The following is a 22,073-nucleotide window of genomic DNA, read 5'->3' as shown; positions in this document are numbered from 1 at the left end:
CCCACAGTCCTGTTTCTGTGCAGGGACTGAGGACTTTCTGCTTCGAGGCTTAGTTTTGTCTCATGCCCAAGGCCTGTTCCTGAGGCCTCTTTGACCAGGTAGCAGTGCGTGAGGCAGCCATTGCTTTGTTCTGCTGCCCATTCCTCTGTGTGTAATGAGCCCTCCATGACCAACCTCCTCCCCACCACCCTCCGACTGGGCTCCTTCTTTGCTGGGGCCTGAATATACTGCCCAACTTCCATCACTTGTTAACTCCAAGCATCCATGGTTTCCACCTAGAAATTCATGCTACCGTACCCTACTCACCAAGTCGACTCCCTTGGAAATGGACACTCACTTGGATGGCCCTTTGAACTACTGGCCACCTGCTTGGGGGCAGTTCTAGGCACAGGTACGTCTGCTTCATTGGGAACAGTCCCGCCATTTCTGGCATCTTTCCCTTCCCCTGAGCCCACTGCTGTTGTACCACTAACTGAAATTCTACCCAGTCTCAAAACTGCTCACTCTAAAAAGACTTTTCTCTCCTCATCAGAGGGCTCTCTGCCCATAGACAGAACTCCCAGTGCTCCTTGCAGCTGTCACTAGTAGCACTAAATACACACACTTGTCATGTGTTACCGTCCTCTGGAGGTCTTATTTCTGTTGCTATATATTTGATGAGTTGAGGAGAGGCTTAATTCCAACTAGGTATTCAATAAACATCTACTGAATATAAATTCAAGTATAAATGTAAATATAAATATCATGCTTTTTGTTCACTTTTAAGAAGACAACCAGGCTGGGCGCAGTGGCTCACGCCTGTAATTCCAGCACTTTGAGAGGCCAAGGCGGGTGGATCACCTGAGGTCAGGAGTTTGAGACCAGCCTGGCCAACATGGTGAAACCCCATCTCTACTAAAAATACAAAAATGAGCTGGGCATGGTGATGGTCACCTGTAATCACCTAGCTACTTGGGAGGCTGAGACAGGAGGATTGCTTGAACCCAGGAGGCAGAGGTTGCAGCGAGCCAAGATCACGCCATTGCACTCAGCCTGGGCGACAAGAGCAAAGCTCCATCTCAATAATAATAACAATAATTTAAAAAATAAGACAACCATTAAATAAAAGGTATACATGTTAGTATTTGGTACTCTGTATTCTTTATGGGGAAGCCCTGGATGCCTGAGAGACCTAGCAGGGGACGGCAGGGTCTGTTCAATTCACCGATTCACCTCCTATTCACAAATCCACCAAATTCACCTCCTATTCACAAATTCACCAATTCACCTCCTATTCACCAATCCACTAATTCACCAATTCACCTCCTATTCACAAATCCACCAATTCACCAATTCACCTCCTATTCATAAATCCACCAATTCACCAATTCACCTCCTAGTCACAAATCCACCAATTCACCTCCTATTCACCAATCCACTAATTCACCAATTCACCTCCTATTCACAAATCCACTAATTCACCAATTCACCTCCTATTCACCAATCCACTAATTCACCAATTCACTTCCTATTCACAAATCCACCAATTCACCTCCTATTCACAAATCCACCAATTCACCAATTCACCTCCTATTCATAAATCCACCAATTCACCAATTCACCTCCTATTCACAAATCCACCAATTCACCTCCTATTCACCAACCCACTAATTCACCAATTCACCTCCTATTCACAAATCCACCAATTCACCTCCTATTCACAAATCCACCAATCCACCAATTCACCTCCTATTCACAAATCCACCAATTCACCAATTCACCTCCTATTCACCAATTCACCAATTCACCTCCTATTCACCAATCCACTAATTCACCAATTCACCTCCTATTCACCAATCCACTAATTCACCAATTCACCTCCTATTCACAAATCCACCAATTCACCAATTCACTTCCTATTCACAAATCCACCAATTCACCAATTCACCTCCTATTCACAAATCCACCAATTCACCAATTCACCTCCTATTCACAAATTCACCAATTCACCTCCTATTCACCAATCCACTAATTCACCAATTCACCTCCTATTCACCAATCCACTAATTCACCAATTCACCTCCTATTCACAAATCCACCAGTTCACCAATTCACCTCCTATTCACAAATCCACCAGTTCACCAATTCACCTCCTATTCACAAATCCACCAATTCACCAATTCACCTCCTATTCACAAATCCACCAATTCACCAATTCACCTCCTATTCACAAATCCACCAGTTCACCAATTCACCTCCTATTCACAAATCCACCAGTTCACCAATTCACCTCCTATTCACAAATCCACTAATTCACCAATTCACCTCCTATTCACCAATCCACTATTTCACCAATTCACCTCCTATTCACAAATCCACCAGTTCACCAATTCACCTCCTATTCACAAATCCACCAGTTCACCAATTCACCTCCTATTCACAAATCCACTAATTCACCAATTCACCTCCTATTCACAAATCCACCAATTCACCAATTCACCTCCTATTCACCAATCCACGAATTCACCAATTTACCTCCTATTCACCAATCCACTAATTCACCAATTCACCTCCTATTCACAAATCCACCAGTTCACCAATTCACCTCCTATTCACAAATCCACCAATTCACCAATTCACCTCCTATTCACAAATTCACCAATTCACCTCCTATTCACCAATCCACTAATTCACCAATTCACCTCCTATTCACCAATCCAATAATTCACCAATTTACCTCCTATTCACCAATCCACTAATTCACCAATTCACCTCCTATTCACAAATCCACCAATTCACCAATTCAGCTCCTATTGCTAAAGAAGCAGCGTGGGGTAGAAGAGAGAAAGATCTGGATTTGAATTAATCCTCACCTGATCTTGGGCAAGAAACACAGCCTATCTGAGTCTCAGCATTCTAGTCTGCAGATATTTTTACTGAAGTATGAAAATTATAAAGTTTAGGCAGGAGCTTAACAGCTGGTAGTATATTAATAGTAATGATGATCATAATAATAACCATATGCCAAGAATTGTACAGGACCATTGAAAGATGCCAAAAAATAAAAATGTAGAAGAAATGGCCGGGCGCGGTAGCTCACGCCTGTAATCCCAGCACTTTGGGAGGCAGAGGTGGGCGGATCAGGAGGTCAGGGGATCAAGACCATCATGGCTAACACAGTGAAGCCCCGTCTCTACTAAAAATACAAAAAAATTAGCCAGGCATGGTGGCAGGCACCTGTAGTCCCAGCTACTCGGGAGGCTGAGGCAGGAGAATGGCGTGAACCCGGGAGGCAGAGCTTGCAGTGAGTCGAGATCGTACCACTGCACTCCAGCCTGGGCAACAGAGCGAGACTCCGTCTCAAAAAAAAAAAAAAAACATGTAGAAGAAATACCTACATGAAAAATTCATTGTCATACCACTTTTCTAAAGAATTTCAAGAGAAAAGGGATAATTAATGTTGAAGAAATTTACTAGTTGTATTACAACCTTGATCTTTTTTTGATTTTTTGAGACAGTATCTTGCTCTGTTGCCCAGGCTGGTGTGCAGTGGCTCCACCTTCCAAGCTTAAGCAATCCTCTCACCTCAGCCTCCTGAGTAGCTCAAACTACAGGTGTGGGCTGCTACATCTGGCTAATTTTTGTATTTTTTTTTTTTTTGTAGAGATGGAGTTTTGCCATATTGCCCAGGCTGTTCTCAAACTCCTAAGCTCAATCAACCCACCCACCTCGGCCTCCTAAAGTGCTAGATTTATAGGCCCAAGCCACCATGAACAGCCACAACCTTGATCTTAAATATAGGTTTTGATTCAAACCTCTACTATCCTCAAAAATATATGAGTAAAATGTATGAATAAATTATGAATAATTATAAATAATTATGAATAAAATTTAGCTGAAATCAGAATGACGTGGGTTTTAAAAAATGTTTTCAAGTCGCCAGGCACGGTGGCTCACGCCTGTAATCCCAACACTTTGGGAGGTCAAGGCCAGTGGATCACCTGAGGTCAGGAGTTTGAGACCAGCCTGGCCAACATGGTGAAACACTGTCTCTATTAAAAATATAAAAAATTAGCTGGGCATGGTGGCACATGCCTATAACAATCTGAGCTACTAAGGAGGCTGAGGGAGGAGAACTGCTTGAACCCTGGAGGAGGAGGTTGCAGTGATCACATTACTGCACTCCAGCCTGGGCAATGAAGCGACATTCTGACATCCCGTCTCAAAAAGAGAAAAAAGAAAATAAAATGTTTCAAGTCTCCTATATACTACATCAACGGTCTTCAAACTCTTCTGTTCCTAGACCCAAAAAAATTTTTTTAGCTACGTAACTCCCTGCACATCTTTAAATTGACATCTATAATTTTTTATCATAAATTTATTCCTTATTTCTTGTTAACAGCAGTTTTGAAAACACGTGGATTAAACACATGGATTAGGAAAGAGTATCTGTGGAATGTGAAGACCTGGAAATGGATTGCCTAAGAGTTATCCAAGCAAAAAAGAAAAAAAAAAAAGAATTATCCAAGCATATGTACTCCTTAGAGACTCCCCGCATGCCAAAGTGAAGACTTCCATATTATAGCATGCCAAATAGCTACGGGATAAGTTTTCCTGACTCATAACACAACTGTTCTTCCCATTCTTCTGTTTCAAAGAGAAAACAGAGCATTTTAGTGTATTTGAAAGAATACACATCACTAAGCCCCGGTGCTTCAGTGCTTCCAAATCACCATGCTTTCCAACATGGGCTAAAATACAGTGGCCCCCATCATGTGTGGGGGATATGTTCTAAGACCCCCAGAGGATGCCTGAAACCACAGATAGTACTAAACCTTATTCAGCCCGTCTTTTCCTATACGTATGTGCATACATACCTATGAGGAAATTTAATATGTAAGTTGGGCACAGCAAGAGATTAACATTAATAACTAATACTAAAATAGAACAAGTATAACAATATATTGTAATAAAAGTTATGTGAGTGTGCTCTCAAAAATATCTTTTTTTTTTTTTTTTTTTGAGAGAGTCTCACTCTCACCCAGGCTGGAGTGCAGTGGCACGATCTCGGCTCACCACAACCTCTGCCTCCTGGGTTCAAGTGATTCTCCTGCCTCAGCCTCCTGAGCAGCTGGGATTACAGGCGCCTGTCACCATACCCAGCTAATTTTTGTATTTTTAGTAGAGACGAGGTTTCACCATGTTGGACAGGTTGGTCTTGAACTCTTGAACTCAGGCGATCCACCCACCTCAGCCTCCCAAAGTGCTAGGATTACAGGGGTGAGCCACCACACCCAGCCCAAAATATCTTATTGCACTGTACTGCAGGTAAATGAAACCATGGAAAATGAAACTGCAGGTTAGGGGAACTACTGTACCCGATTTCTATAAGACAAGAACCAACAGAAAGCCAGTTTTCTGATTTGTCCCTTTATTTAGTAACTCTATGCCATATAAGAATTGAAATAACTGAGAGGTGTGACTTTCTTGCCTAAAGTGGAAGAGGACTTGAGTGGGCTTTTCCTCAAATTCATGTATTTTTAGGAAAGAGTACCTATGGAATGTGAAGACCTGGAGATGGATTGCCTAAGAGTTATCCAACCAAAAAAGAAAAGAAAAAAAATTATCCAAGCGTATGTACTCCTTAGAGACTCCCCGCGTGCCAAAGCGAAGACTTCCACACTATACCATGCCAAATAGATACGGGATAAGTTTTCCTGACTCATAACACAACTGTTCTTCCCATTCTTCTGTTTCAAAGAGGAAAAGAAAAAAAAAAAAAAAAGAAAGAAAGTATCTTTCCAAAATATTCACCAAAACTTAACCCATCCTAACTTCAAAGTTGAATAATACACTGAGGATGACCTCACTTATAAAAAGAAAAGGAACTGCTAGAGATATTAAACTTCCAGAAAAGACTCAGGAAATGATTGAAAAAAGTTTAGAACAGCAAGCAAGCAGATAATGAAATCTTCACACCATCAGAAGCAGCCGTTAACTTGGCATGTGGTGCTCTGCTTTCTGCAACGAGGCATGTCAATTTCAAAGGGGAATAATGATGGTCATTCACAAGAGCATCGTGAAAATGGAACAAGATCCCCTCTGATATGTTTTGGACATCCGTCCTCTCTAAATCTCATGTTGAAATGTAATCCCCAGTTTTGGAGGTGGGGCCTGGTGGGAGGTGTCTGGATCATGGGAGCAGATCCCTCATGAATGGCTTGGTACCATCCTTGCGGTAATGAGTGAGTTCTCACTCTGAGTTCCCGCGAGACTTGATCGTTTAAAAGAGTCTGCGACCTCCTCCCTCTCTCTCTTGCTCCCTCTCTTGCCCTGTGACAGGCTGGATCCTCTTCCACCTTCCGCCATGATTCTAAGTTTCCAGAAGCCCTCGCCAGAAGCAGATGCTGGCACTATGCTTCCTGTACAACCTGCAGAACCCTGGGCCAACACATTCTTTATAGCAATGCAAAAACGGACTGACACACTCTCTCTACACACCCCCCACGCCCACTCATCTGTTAATACTGAGAATTGTTACTGTGAGAAGATTCTTACCTTTTCAGAGGTATGTGGAAAGATTTGCATTTTGTGGAAGGAACCAACATATTAAGCAAACTTTTTTTCTTTTTTGAAATGGAGTCTCACTTTGTTACCCAGGCTGGATCGCAATGGCGCGATCTTGGCTCACTGCAACATCCGCCTCCCAGGTTCAAGAAATTCTCATGTCTCAGCTTCCCGAGTAGCTGGGATTACAGGTGCACGTCACCATGCCCAGCTAATTTTTGTATTTTTAGTAGAGACGGGGTTTCACCATGTTGGCCAGGCTAGTTTCAAACTCCTGGCCTCAAGTGGTCAACCCGCCTCCGCCTCCCAAAGTGTTGGGATTACAGGCCTGAGCCACTGCGCCCGGCCTATTAAGCAAACTTTTCTTCTTTTAAGGTCTACATGCATTTATATTTAATGAGTAAAATAAAGTGAATGCATGGCAAAAATAGTTTTCTGAGGAATTTGAAATCTTACCGAAATGGAGAATCTTTTTTCCTTTTGTCTTTAAAAACACCCATGCTTGGCTTCTTGGAATGGGAGGCTCCGAAATCATAGTCCTCCAACTCTTCCCAGCTGTCTCCAGACTTGAAGACAGTCTGACCCCAACGCCTCCTACCACTTTTATGACTCAGTGTGCCATTTGGCTTCTGTGGTGGAAAATCAGTCATAATCTTTAATCATGTACTGAATGCCTTTCATGCACAAGCTACTACGTAAGACACTAACAGTCCCCATTCTCAAGGAGCGTTCCATACACTTAAGGGCATAACATATATACACATTTAAAAGCATGAACAAAAATGGGCGGTACATGCCAAAAATATGACAGGTGTTCAGAGGAAAGATCTCTGTGAACTAGGTCGGTGGGAGACTTGAATATTTTGGATCTGAGTTGACTCTTCATTGACACGAAGGATCTGGAAACCCGAGACTTGGCTATGTCTCTTTGGGCAAGGGACTTAACTTCTCAAAGCCTTAGTGTCCTCCTTAATTGGGGACAGCCTTAATGAGAAGGACACTAAGGCTGGCATGTGCCAGCATCTTTTACTTTTCCCCCTCCTTGAATATACATGACATCCAAAGACACACCAGTCATCCTGTGGCCACAGGCATGACAGCCACCTGCTCAGGGTGGTGGAGCGGGAAGCCAGCAGCAGCCTGCCTCCTCTGCAAGCTACATGAGCTCCACCACCCAATTTCTTGTTATGTGAGAAAAACAACCCCTATTGTTTAAGCCACAGTGGTCGAGTTTTTGTCATAAGTCCCTGAATGTAATCCTAACGGAAACAGAGAGGGCAGTATGAGGCTGACTGCCACAGAATGGAGGCATTGTTAACAGAAATAAGGAACAGGAAAGAAGTCCTGGCTTGGAGCACACAATGAATTGGTTTTACACAAATTTACAGAGTGGTTTCGGGGCACATAAACAGAAAAATCCAAAAGGCAACTCAAAACTAGGGAATAGAGCATGGAAAATTTTCAGAAAATACAGCTATGTTGGGTGCAGGGAGATGCTTAAAGAACGGACATGCTATTGCTTGAAGCTGATGGTGTCACAGTGATAGTGATGGATGATAACAAAAAGCAGTATTTGCCAGCTTCTACACTATTATTTTCTCTGCCAGGCAGAACAATCTCCAGAATAAAGAGAATAAAAAAGTGTTAAGCTCCAGATGAGTAGGGTTAATAAAAGGTTACCCTGAGCTGAGTTTGAGCTTCCCTTCTGTTGAATTGTATTTTAGGGTGCCTATGCTGAACGCTGCTGAACAATGTCAGTGATATCCAAGAATCCTGTGTGTCTGAGAAGACTGGAAAGTGGCAAATATAATACTCTTAATAAAGTAGAAGATTTATTTTTGCAAACTCCACCTCAGTAAGTTTGGTAGAGGATGAGGGCAAAGGTTCTAAAATCAATTATTAAAGGGGATGTTTGTGAGCACTAAGGAAAAACAGTGATAGCTCATATAGACCACACTTTTTCATGAACGGCAAACAATGAATTCATTCAATGTAGTGTATGTGAACTTTAGCCCATTGGGTGAAGGCAGCAAAGGCGATCAGCACATAGTTGAAGAACTTGACCAAGAGTACTGATGAATGGATCAATGTCAGTCTAGGAGAAGGTTGTAGTGGCCTGCCCAAGATCTCATGGTCATCCTATTCATCATGAAGATTCAGGAGGAAAACAGATAACTAAACAAACACATAGCTGGCAAGAAGCTGGGCAGAATGGGTAAACCGAGAAGAAAAAATAAAGATTCAAAAATAATTAGAAATTGGAGATGTAAAAGGTCTTGCAACTTTTTGAATCCTAGAGATGAAATACACAAGTCAGAGGTACAGAATATGCAATTTAGGAGAAGCATTTATGAAAAAATTGGTATACTTAGAAATTTTAGTTGACACAATACTTAATCCCTGGATTAAGTATTGGAACTTACCTATATAAAAATGTGTGTATGTGTGGCGGGGTGGGGGGCTAGGTTATTCTCTTTAACTTAGAGAATACACACAGGGTCCCTAGCATATGCATGGCACTTAGTAGCTACTCAATAAATAGTAACTTCCTTTCCTTCCCTCACAGTATGAGTCAGCAATTGAGGCATCTTCTAAGCGGTTGTGGGGAGGACTGTAATCATTGGTGGCACGAGTGCACACATGGTTTAGAGTGTTGGAGGTGATTCGTTCTGCTCTATATTCCCTGCCTGCTGTCTGCCTCCAGTTCTGGCAGCCTCATTCTAAGTGGGAAGCAGGATGAGAGGGGACTTAAAGGCATATTCATAATAGGAACTGAGAGTTATCAGTCATTGGTGAATGGCGTTATATGCAGAGCCCTTAAGGGAAATGGAGATGTTTCTCTAGAGAAAAGGGCAGATAATATAAGCGCTATTTTCAAATATCTAAAAGGCTGCCTTTCTAGAAAAGTGATTAGCCTTCATTAAAAGCTAGAAAACCAGATTTTACCCAGTATAAGGAAGAACTTTCTAATATTCAGAATTGTTCCAAAGATAAAGGGGACTCCTTGGGACCCCAGAGGTGGTGTGCAAGTCATGTGGGCAATTATTCAATCCTTCATTCACTGAACAAATATTTACTGAGAATCTACCATGTGGCGGGCACTGGTCAGGGTGCTGAGGCTGTACTGATAATCAGAAAACATTCCTGACCTCACTGAGCTTGCTGCACTCCAGAGGAAGAGACAAATAAACAATAAACCTAAGAAATAAGTAATTAACAGTAGGTTAGAATGTGATTAGTGCTACTGGGGGACGAGGAGGCCTTGCTTATACTGGGTTGGCAGGGCAGGTGGGGACTGGATAAGGAAATAGATACGTGCTGTGTAAGACCAATTTCCATCCTAAAATGCCATAATGCAAACACATTTGGGAGTGTATAGCCCAATGGGACAGCTAAAACACTACAGCAACTGAAGAGCTCCTGGAGTCGAACAAAAGATGGAAGAAAAAGTTTTATACTATGCCTGACACTTCAAAAACCCATTCTGGCTGGGCACGGTGGCTCACGCCTGTAATCCGAGCACTTTGGGAGGCCAAGGAGGGCGGATCACCTGAGGTCGGGAGTTCGAGACCAGCCTGACCAACATGGAGAAACCCTGTCTCTACCAAAAATACAAAATTAGCCAGGTGTGGTGGCACATGCCTGTAATCCCAGCTACTCGGGAGGCTGAGGCAGGAGAATAGCTTGAACCTGGGAGGCAGAGGTTGCTGTGAGCCAAGATCATGCCATTGCACTCCAGCCTGGGCAACAAGAGTGAAACTCCATCTCAAAATAATAATAATTATAATAATAAATAAAAACCCATTCTCTCCATGTTCCTTAGCATTTAAGAACACTGTAAAACAACAGCACTGTTGAAAATTCTTAAGATTTAGGATCAGTACTCTGGAGTACCCGATTCTTTTAAATTATTTCTTTGAATTCTTCTGCATTGAAAGAACTTTAGGCTGGGCTTGGTGGCTCACGCCTGTAATTCCAACACTTTGGGAGGCTGAGACGGATGAATCACCTGAGGTCAGGAGTTCAAGACCAGCCTGGCCAACATGGTCTCCACTAAAAATACAAAAATTAGCCGGGTGTGGTGGTGGGCACCTGTAATCCCAGCTACTCAGGAGGCTGAGGCAAGAGAATTGCTTGAACCCAGGAGGTGGAGACTGCAGTGACCCGAGATCGCACCACTGCACTCCAGCCTGGGCAAATAGAGTGAAACTCTGTCTCAAAAAAAAAAAAAGAAAGAAAGAAAAGAAAAGCCCAGGCGCGGTGGTTCATGCCTGTAATCCCAGAACTTTGGGAGGCCAAGGCGGGTGGATTACTTGCAGTCAGAAATTCAAGACTAGCCTGGGCAACATGGTGAAACCCCATCTCTACTAAAAATATAAAAAATTAGCCGGGTGTGGTGGTGCGTGCCTGTAATCCCAGCTACTCGGGAGGCTGAGGCAGGAGAATCCCTTGAATCCAGGAGGCAGAGATTGCAGTGAGCTGAGGTCGTGCCACTGTACTCCAGCCTCAGCTACAAGAGCAAACCTCCGTCTCAAAAAAAAAAAAAAAAAAAAGAAAAGAGAAAGACCGAAGACTATAGCATGTACACTTGGTTACTTTTGTTCTGAAAGTTTTTCTTTTTATAAACCATATTAGAATTTTAAGTGATCTTATGTCAAGCTCCAATCAGGGGACTCAGGATCTTTAACAAAGAATAATCTTTTCTATCTTTTCCAACATGATTAGAAATGCCTCGAAACAAAATCTTAATTGCACGAGTCAAACTATTTCATTGCAAGCGTCATGATTGGCTACTCACGGTTGGCACGTTTTTGATGATGCTGGGGAAGAGTGTTTGTGGCGGTTTCTGCTGACTCTGTTGCTTTGGAGGTTGCTGGACGCTCAGGTTCTGTGGTGGCTGAATGGGCTGCAGTGGCTGCTGGCTAGTTTTTGGCTGGGGTTGTCCAACAGTCTGATCAATTATATCCGGCAGAGGCTTAGGCTCTACTTCAACTAAAGATGGCTTTGATTCTAACGGTTGCAGTTGCTTATTTAAAGACTGTTTTGATTCCAGATGATTTGAGGAAGGACCTAATACCTGACCAACTTGAAAATATGGGTGTTTCAATGCCTATAAAAACACAGAAAAAACAACAAATGGAAAATGGTTCCACCTAAATGTATTGCACATCAACTGTGATTGGCCCTGTGCGAGGCATATATCATTAGCCCACATGAGCTTCAAAGATTTAGAAAGCAGCCATCATTCCCTATACAGTGTCCCTTTTAAAAATAACCAGAAAAAAATGATTTAAGAAATAAATTGCATTAAAAAATTAAAAGTGGCCGGGCATGTTGGCTCATGCCTGTAATCCTAGCACTTTGGGAGGACGAGGCGGGCGGATCACTTGCGGTCAGGAGTTCAAGACCAGCCTGGCCAACATGGTGAAACCCAGTCTCTACTAAAAATACAAAAATTAGCCAGGCATGTTGGTGGGTGCCTGTAACCCCAGTTTTATGGGAGGCTGAGGCACGGGAATCACTTGAACCTGGGAGGAGGAGGCTGTAGTGAGCCAAGATGGTGCCACTGCACTCCTACCTGGGCAACATTTCTTATAATGACAGGGGTAGGGGGACGCTACTGGTGTCTAATGTCTAGAGGGCCAGGGACAATGCTAAATACCCTATTATGCACAGAATAGCATCCCACAGCCAAGAGTTATCTGGTTCAAAATGTCAATAAGGCTAAAACTGAAAAAATATTCTACAGAATGTCTAAAGCCTGTGTAGCTCAGCTATGGAAAAATTCCCTTATTGGCATCAAATACCTGGGCAAAGTAGCTGTTCTTTTTTTGGGGGTGGGTGGGTTCCCTAAGATGGTCAAGCTCTGTTCCCCTGAACCTCCTGCCTTTAGCCAGTCCCCACACACGTGGGAACATAGCCCTGACCAACAGTTAACTCCTCCCATGTGTAAGGTCAGTTTTTAGAGGAACAGAAGGCAGCTTGGTACTTTAAATGGTCTTCATATTCTACAACTTAACCAACCTCTCCCCCTAAATTAGCTCTTTCCACTTCCACTACAAAGCAGGGCTGTGAAACAGAGCACCAGAAAGAGTTCATTAAGGGTTACTTGCATTCTCAGTGGAATACACAAATATGCATAATTTAAATACTTCAATGCCTAGCACACTGAAGGTACTCAAATTCTGAATTAAGTAACATTAATTAATTAGTATGTCAATATTCCTAAATTAGTTATGCATATTTTGGAGCTGGAAACTTTGAGGATGTGTTTTGTAATTTCAAGGCTTTATTTATAACAACTCTTCCTTTTTTTTTGAGATGGAATCTCGCTCTATCGCCCAGGCGGGAGTGCAGTGGCACCATCTCGGCTCACTACATCCGCCTCCCGGGTTCAAGCAATTCTCCTGCCTCAGCCTCCTGAGTAGCTGGGATTACAGGCACCCGCCACCACGCCCAGCTAATTTTTGTATTTTTAGTAGAGACAGGGTTTCATCATGTTGGTCAGGCCAGTCTCGAACACCTGACCTCGTGATCTGCCCACATCAGCCTCCCAAATTGCTAGGATTACAGGTGTGAGCCACCATGCCCGGCCAACTCTTCCCTTTTAAGACACTTTAAGATACCAGTTACTATCCTTCAAGAAGAGGGAAACTAAAAATTAATAGCATTTATTTTTTCCTATTTACTTAAGGGAAGCAGTGATCACTGTAGAGAATGAGAAACTCTCAAGATGTCGAGTTCTCAAGATGAAAATAAAAATTTAACACCCAGAGACAACCAAGACTAACATTTTTTTATACTTTTCAGTATTTTTTCTCATATAAAATGTATTTTTCAAAGACAAAATCACATTATTTGTATAATAGTATTTTAGCATGAGATTTGTCCCAAATTGTTTAAAAATTTTATTACACAAATTCACTGTTAACGCTGGCAGTGTATTCCAAATTAAAGATGCACATAACTTTAGAAACTTTATTTATTTATTTATTTATTTATTTATTTATTTGAGACAGAGTCTCACTCTGTCGCCCAGGCTGGAGGGCAGTGGCACGATCTTGGCTCATTGCAATCTCCGCCTCTTGGGTTCAAGCTATTCTCCTGCCTCAGCCTCCCGAGTAGCTGAAATTACAGGTGCACACCACCATGCCTTGCTAATTTTTTATATTTTCAGTAGAGACAGGGTTCTGCCATGTTGGCCATACTCCTGGTCTCAAACTCTTGACCTCAAGTGATCCGCCCGCCTCGGAAAGTGCTGGGATTACAGGCATTGGCACTGCAGAGCCACCGCATTTGGCTGGAAACATTTTGATTAGCTTTCAATGGACAGTTTTCTATTGGAATTGAACATCTTTGAGCATAATTTCTGATTGTCTTTAAGGCTCTTTTTATTCTCTTACTAAGAGATAAATGAAAAATGGTATCTCATTTCTACTTGCATTTTATGAGAGTAAACAAAGACTGAACATTTAAAAAGCATTTTTGGTAATCTGTATTTCTTTTCCTGTGTATCTTTTTCATGTCCCATGACAACTTTTCTTTTTAAAATACATTTGAAAAACTAGGCCGGGCGCGGTGGCTCAAGCCTGTAATCCCAGCACTTTGGGAGGCCGAGACGGGTGGATCACGAGGTCAGGAGATCGAGACCATCCTGGCTAACACGGTGAAACCCCGTCTCTACTAAGAAATACAAAAAACTAGCCGGGCGAGGTGGCGGGCGCCTGTAGTCCCAGCTACTCGGGAGGCTGAGGCCGGAGAATGGCGTGAACCCAGGAGGCGGAGCTTGCAGTGAGCTGAGATCCGGCCACTGCACTCCAGCCTGGGCTACAGAGCGAGACTCCGTCTCAAAAAAAAAAAAAAAAAAAAAAAAAAAAAGAAAAACTTATTGTGTCTTTATTACGAAGGTAATACATATTTAGAAAAATTAGAAAATATGGGCCAGGTGTGGTGGCTCACGCCTATATTATTCTAGCACTTTGGGAGGCCAAGGCAGGACAACTGCATGAGGCCAGGAGTTTGAGACTAGTCAGGACAACTTAGTAAGACCCCATCTTTAAAGAAATGAAACTTTAAAACAATTTTAAAAAAGAAAAATTAGAAAATACACTTAAATGGCTGGGCATGGTGGTTCATGCCTGTAATGCCAGCATTTTGGGAGGCCAAGGCAGGCAAATCACCTGAGGTCAGGAGATCGAGAGCAGCCTGGTCAACATGGTAAAACTCCATCTCTGGCTGGGCGCAGTGGCTCACACCTGTAATCCCAGCACTTTGGGAGGCTGGGGTGGGTGGATCACCTGAGGTCAGGTGTTCGAGATCAGCGTGACTAACAAGATGAAACCTCGTCTCTACTAAAAATACAAAAATTAGCCGGGCATGGTGGTAGGCACCTATAGTCCCACCTACTTGGGAAGCTGAGACAGGAGAACAGATTGAACATGGGAGGCAGAGTTTGCAGTGAGCCAAGATCGCGTTACTGCACTCCAGCCTGGGCGACGGAGTAAGACTCCATCTCAAATTAAAACAAAAACAAAAACAAAAAAAAACACCTCCATCTCTACAAAAATACAAAAATTAGCCAGGCGTGGTGGCGGGCGCCTGTAATCCCAACTACTCGGGGAGAATTGCCTGAACCCAGGAGGTGGAGGTTGCAGTGAGTCAAGATCATGCCACTGCACTCCAGCCTGGGCAACAGAGACTCCATCTCAAAAAAAAAGAAAATACACATAAACATTTCAGTATTTTTCTTGTTTCTGTAGAGTATTATATTAAGAATTTACAATAATTTTCTCTGTCTTATCTTTCCATTTTAAGATTTTTACATAGAGAAAAATTTTAATTTGTATGTAATCAAATCATCTGAGTTTTCCTTTTGTGGTTTCTTCTATTATTTTAATACCCATGTTTTTTTCACCTTGAGATCAAATACACGTGTATGTTTTCCTTTTGTTTCTATCAGTTTAGGGGTGCTTTTTTCTTACACTTTGAAAATGTAATCCTGGTTGGGCGTAGTGGCTCACGCCTGTAATCCCAGCACTTTGGGAGGCCAAGGAGGGTGGATCACCTGAGGTCAGGAGTTTGAAACTAGCCTCACCAAGATGGAGAAACACCATCTCTACTGAAAATACAAAATTAGCCGGGTGTGGTGGCACAAGCCTGTAATCCTAGCTACTTGGGAGGCTGAGGCAGGAGAATTGCTTGAACCCTGGAGGCAGAGGTTGCGGTGAGCCGAGATCACGCCACTGCACTCCAGCCTTGGCAACAAGAGTGAAACTCCATCTCAACAACAACAACAAAACGTAATCCTTCTGTGATTTGTAAAGTATGGTGAGCAGTAAGAACCTCAATTTATCTTTCTCCCTAAGAGCTAATGAATTTTCCCAGCATCACCCACCCACTGAGCCGTCCTCCCCTCTTTGTGATGCCACGTTTGTTTACCTCATGCTGACTCATACGTTCTGCAACATTGAGCTATTTGTCAGTTCTTATGCCAGTACTTCCACTGTTACCATCATCAATTTAAACATTACTTTAATATCTGATGGGGCAAGCTGTCCATCCCTATCACCGCTCTATTGTTTTTTTTTTTTTTTTTTTTTTGAGACGGAGTCTCACTCTGCCACCCAGGCTGGAGGTGCAGTGGTGCGATCTTGGCTCACTGCAAGCTCCGCCTCCCGGGTTCACGCCATTCTCCTGCCTCAGTCTCCCAAGTAGCTGGGACTACAGGCGCCTGCCACCACGCCTGGCTAATTTTTTTGTTTTTGGTTTTTTTTTTTTTTTTAGTACAGACGGGGTTTCACCTTGTTAGCCAGGATGGTCTCAATCTCCTGACCTTGTGATCTGCCTACCTCGGCTTCCCAAAGTGCTGGGATTACAGGCGTGAGCCATCGCGCCTGGCCTCACCAGTCTCTAATTACTTATTCTTCTTTTAACGTGTCTTGACTATCCCTTCCCATTTGTTCTTCCAGATGACATTTAGAAAACATTTTCTCAAGATAAATTTTTTAAAAAAAGCAAAATAAATTTTTGTAATTGTCACACAGAATTTATATTTAAATGATGAGAATACAATAAAGATTATTATTTACCTTTTTATTGAAGGCTTGCAGACAAAAGCACTGGGTTTTAAAGGCCGGAGACTTGGAATACATCTGTGGATATGTCAGGTGTAGTCACAAAGCAACAAAGCCTGGGTGCCACAAGGCTGCCCTCTTGTGGCAGCCAGAGGCTGCACACTCAGTTCCAGCAAAGGATGATACTGTTGTATAGTGAACCAGAATCCCACCCCTAAACTGTAAAGACAGCATAGGAAGGTCTACTATATGGAATGATTCATGAGATGCCTTTTTGCTACCCATGACAGATTCCTTCATAACTAGTCTGTCACATGTCTGAATTTTTATCACTGCAGATTGATTCCTTGTTGCAACCTCAGGGTTCTTCATTTGAACCACAAAACACAGAAAATCATTGGTGTGGCTATTTTTGCATTTCTCCCAATGATCTTATATGCCTAGAAATTAATTTATTACATACGCTGGATGCCTAGGGCTTTGTGTTTAATTCTCTTAGTAAAATCCTGGTTGAGAATAGACCTGCCTTTGTAAATGAAAACATTCCTGATATTAAAAAACCTAAACATTTTAAAAGGTCTAACAGGAAGACTCCTCTTACCTGGCTTGCTGTTGGTCGTTTCTTTGGGTCCCAATTCAACATTTCGGTCATGAGCTGAATAGCTTCATTACTGGCATTGGGAATGAGAGTTTTTAAGTTTATAGGAACGCACTGGGGAAAACGGAAGTTCATAGAGGATGCCAGCTGGTATCCTTCTGGCCAGTCACTCTGTTTCAGGAATATATAAGTGTAGGTGGGGAGGGCAAAACAAATTATTTTTAGTAATCCATTTAAAAAACACAGCAGTAATATAAACATCATTTATGTTTGAACATTTTCATGTTGATCCATATAAATAAAATGAGAATGAAATACCAGACCACGTCTACAATTCAGTGCTACAACAGTGTAGAAAGCACATTAAGCTGAGAGTTAGGAAACAATGCGAAAGCACTTTTATAACTTTTTTTTTTTTTTTGAGACAGGATCTGGCTCTGTCGTCCAGGCTGGAGTGCAGTGGTGCAAATCATGGCTCACTACAGCCTCACCCTCCCGGGCTCAAGAGATCCTCCTACCTCAGCCTCCTGAGTAGCTGGGACTACAGGTGCGTACCATCACACCTGGCTTTTTTTTTTTGTGTGTGTGGAGATGGGATTTCACTATGTTGCCCAGGCTGGTCTTGAACTCATGGGCTCAAGTGATCCTCCTGCCTGGGCTTCCCAAAGTGCTAGGATTACAGGCACAAGCCACTGTGCCCAACCTCTATAAATTTCACAATATTAAGCTCTTGTCTGGTTTGAGATCCTGATGGTGATGTTGCTGTGATGATATCTGGGTTAACTCTGAACAAATAAGGAAAAGTGCTTTACGAAGAGGCTGACTGCTAACAAAGATCCTTGTTGTAAATATTACCCAGCACGTCCAATGTTAAAAATGCACATATGTGGGAAATGACAATTACATTAAAGCTTTCATATCTACATTTACTTGTGTAATGTTAACTACAAGGCACCTACTAATTTAATTAGGATGTCATTATAATACACACTTATAAAGCACCTTTCAGAAAGAAAGGTATAGACGAAATATAATTATAGTTAATTGAAAAGTACTCAGTTCAAGAAGTCAAATATCCACAGGAGAGATATAGAAAAGGAAACAAGAAAGGGTAAAGAAAATATAAGGTTCAAGACACCAGGGGTTAACAGGTGATGCCAATGGCCAGCCACAGAGTGACCAGGAAAGAGCCCAAGCAAGGCTGTCTGTATAGTGTCAGCTGGGCATCACCCCCAAGTTACACTCTAAACACATAGAATTTTTCCTGAAGTTCTTAAGGAAAGGCAAACACCTGTTTTTCTTCAGCTGGTGGGATTCTGGCTTCTTGCAATCCTTAACCCACTCTGATTAAAAAAATAAGGATTATGGCCGGGCACGGTGGCTCACGCCAAGTAACCCCCCAGCACTTTGGGAGGCTGGGGTGGGCAGATCGCAGATTGCTTGAGCTCAGGAGTTCAAGACCAGCCTGGCCAACATGGTGAAATCCCCTCTCTACTAAAAATAGAAAAATTGACCAGGCGTGGTGGTGCACACCTGTAATCCCAGCTACTTGGGAGGCTGAGGCATGAGAATTGCTTGAACCTGGGAGGTGGAGGTTGCAGTGAGCTGAGATTGTGCCACTGCACTCCAACCTGGGCAACAGAGTGAGACTCCATCTCAAGAAGAAAAAAAAATATTATAAGAAAATTAATCATTAAAGTACAAGCCTATTTCAAAACGAAAATATCAGCTATCTAGGCAAAAGGTGTAAATAATCAAAAATTATAAAATTAAAAGCAAAGCGGCAAGATAGAAATACTCAAAAGTTATAACAACTTAGGAACAAGAGCACTTACTTTTTTGGGAGTCCCTAAAACTTGGCAAATTTTAAAGATTTCATCGACCTCACTTGTCCCTGGGAAAAGCGGTCTTAACATATAGAGTTCAGCCATGATACTTCCAACAGCCCACACATCAATGGGAGAACTATAAACTGAAGATCTCAGTAAAACTTCAGGGGCACGATACCTGTGAGAATAGAAAACAAAAGAGGTGATTTTGATTGCAATTTCAAAGGTGAATGGGCAGTAGCATTCTACGCCCTTTGGTCATGTATTTCCATCAAGGAACAGATATTCAGACCCCGTCCCATCTGTGTGTCAGGCACTTGTACAATGTTCTGGGGACAATAGGACATAACACATGTTCCCTGACCACAATGAGTGGGGCTGGAGACAAATAAATATCTATGAAATGTCCATGAAGGCTCAGACAGGAACTCAATTGAATAGATATGGAAATAAGTGCCATCTGATATATCAAGAAAAAAAGTAGAAAAACCATGTTACGAAGCATTATATTCAGCATCTATTCACAAGGAAGCACAGAAAACAAAAGATGAACAAGGATTATCCCTGAGTAGTGGAGTTTTTTCTTCTTTTTATCAGTTTGAAAGTACTGATATCCTCAACCGACTCCTCTTCTGTAGTCAACTCTATTTACTGAGTGGAGTTTTGCTCTTTTTGCCCAGGCTGGAGTGCAGTGGCGGGATCTTGGCTCACTGCAACCTCCGTCTCCCAGGTTCAAGTGATTCTCCTGCCTCAGCCTCCCGAGTAGCTGGGATTACAGGGGCGCACCACCACGCCCGGCTAATTTTTGTATTTTTAGTACAGATGGGGTGTCCCCATGTTGGCCAGGCTGGTCTCGAACTCCTGACCTCAGGTGATCAGCCAGCCTCAGCCTCCCAAAGTGCTGAGATTACAGGCGTGAGCCACCACACCCAGCCTAACAATATTTTTAATTGAGAAAAATACTCAATTTACAAGAGCAAAGTGAGCTGGTGAGTCCAACACAAAGTCTGCTAAATGGAAGATACTCTCAACTCTCTTTTTTTCCAACCAAAATGTGTAAATATTTCAGTCCAAATGTTTGGCATAATGTCTTTCTGCGTTCATTGAGAATACGGCAAGCCCTCAAATAAACTAGTTTTGTTCAATGTTGTTTTGCTCAATGTTGTTTCATTGTAATGTTGATGAGAAAGAAAAAAAGAAGGCATTTTTGGCTGAGCCACTGTGAGGGGTCTGCATGTTCTCCCCAAGTCTCCATGGGTTTTCTCTGGGACTCTGACTTCCTCCCATATCCCAAACGTGTGCATGTCAGGTGAACTGGGGTGTCCGTGTCGCCCCAGGAGGAGTCAGTGGGTGCATGTGTGTGTCGGGGTGGGGGGACAGGGAGTGCTGCCATGGGAGGCTGTCGCATCCATGGTTGGTGCTCACCTTGCGCCTCCAGCTTCCAGGACACGCTGTAGCCACCTGTGACCCTGAACTAGAATAACTGAGCAAATAATTACCTTCCTTGTTTTTACTAATCTTTCTTAAATGTATGTAGGGCTCACATGTATTTCAGTGTTCAATACTAGTGTTTTGGTCGCTGTTTAGAAGTTTTGTGGCCAGGCACAGTGGCTCACGCCCGTACTCCCAACACTTTGGGAGATCAAGGTGGGCGAATCACGAGGTCAGGAGTTAGAGACCAGCCTGGCCAACATGGTGAAACCCCATCTCTACTAAAAATACAAAAAATTAGCCGGGTGTAGTGATGGGCGTCTGTAATCCCAGCTACTCGGGAGGCTGAGGCAGGAGAATCACTTGAATCCAGGAGGCAGAGGTTGCAGTGAGCCAAGATCGTGCCACTGCACTACAGCCTGGGTGACAGGAAAAAAAAAAAAAACTTTCATGATGTTTTGGTGACCAGAAATGTGCCATGAAATTGTTTATTTTAATTAGCCTATGGTCGGATTGGTTTCATCATACGTTGTTTCACTTAAAGTCAGTTTCCAAGAACCTATTGATGATGTTAAGTGACAACTTACTATACTTTCTTTGACGAATATTTTTACAAGCTTTATTGATATAGAATTCACGTAATATACAGTTGATCCATTTACAGTGTACATCACACTGCTTTCTCCCAAGGTGCCTTCACGTGTCTTCCCTCTTCCATCTCTGTGTCTGCCTTCTTCTTATAAGGACATCAGTCTTATTGGATTAAGACCAGCCATGCTGTGGTCTGACCTCATCTTAGCCTGATTACATTTGCAAAGACCCTATTTCAAAATAAGGTCACATTTGCAGGTTACATAACCAAGGCAGATCCCTCATGAAAGGCTTGGTGCTGTTCTCTTGTAGTGAATGAGTTCTTTTTCAGACAAGATGAAATTAGTTCCTGAGACAGTGGGTTGCTCCACAGCAAGCTACCTCCTCTTGTTTGTTCCCTTCTCGCACATGCCTATTTCCCCTTTGATCTTCCCCCTGCCACCTTTTTTTTTTTTTTTTTTTTAATTTGAGATGGAGTTTTGCTCTTGTTACCCAGACTGGAGTGCAATGGCGCGATCTCAGCTCACTGCAACCTCCGCCTCCTGGGTTCAAGTGATTCTCCTGGCTCAGCCTCCTGAGTAACTGGGATTACAAGCATGTGCCACCACGCCCGGCTAATTTTTGTATTTTTAGTAGAGACGGGGTTTCACCATGTTGGCCAGGCTGGTCTTGAACTCCTGACCTCAGGTGATCCACCCGCCATGGCCTCCCAAAATGCTGGGATTACAGGTATGAGCCACCGTGCCCAGCCTGACCTTCTCCACCATGTTTCGATGCAGCATAAAAACCCTCACCAGAAGCCAAGCGGATGCCAGTGCCAGGCTTCTTTTACAGCCTGCAGATCCAGGAGCCAAATAAACCTCCTTTATCAACTTCCCAGCCTCAGGCGTTCCTTTACAGCAACACAAAACACACTAAGACACGGACTCCTTTCTTGCAGCTCCCACATCTGATTCATTAGAAAACATACCCAAAATTCCACACTTTCTCACTACCTGCATGTCC

The 22,073-nt window shown here is 42.8% G+C and overlaps 1 protein-coding gene across 2 annotated transcripts in view; it reads right to left on the bottom strand.

The window, feature by feature from the left end:
* MAK (male germ cell associated kinase) overlaps positions 1 to 22,073 on the bottom strand; it is a 64,723-nt gene that overhangs the window by 21,224 nt on the left and 21,426 nt on the right. For both annotated transcript variants that reach the window (XM_001088297.5, XM_015135528.3), the window contains exons 6-9: positions 19,053 to 19,224; positions 17,221 to 17,388; positions 11,345 to 11,656; positions 7,003 to 7,175 (exon numbers count right to left, since the gene is read on the bottom strand). In XM_001088297.5, the coding sequence (XP_001088297.1) occupies positions 7,003 to 7,175; positions 11,345 to 11,656; positions 17,221 to 17,388; positions 19,053 to 19,224 (825 nt within the window). The remainder of the gene's footprint in view (positions 1 to 7,002; positions 7,176 to 11,344; positions 11,657 to 17,220; positions 17,389 to 19,052; positions 19,225 to 22,073) is intronic.

Source organism: Macaca mulatta, chromosome 4 (genome assembly GCF_049350105.2).
Source record: "Macaca mulatta isolate MMU2019108-1 chromosome 4, T2T-MMU8v2.0, whole genome shotgun sequence".
In the NCBI taxonomy this organism is placed as follows: Eukaryota; Metazoa; Chordata; class Mammalia; order Primates; family Cercopithecidae; genus Macaca; species Macaca mulatta.
This window is presented reverse-complemented; position numbering and strand designations above follow the sequence as displayed.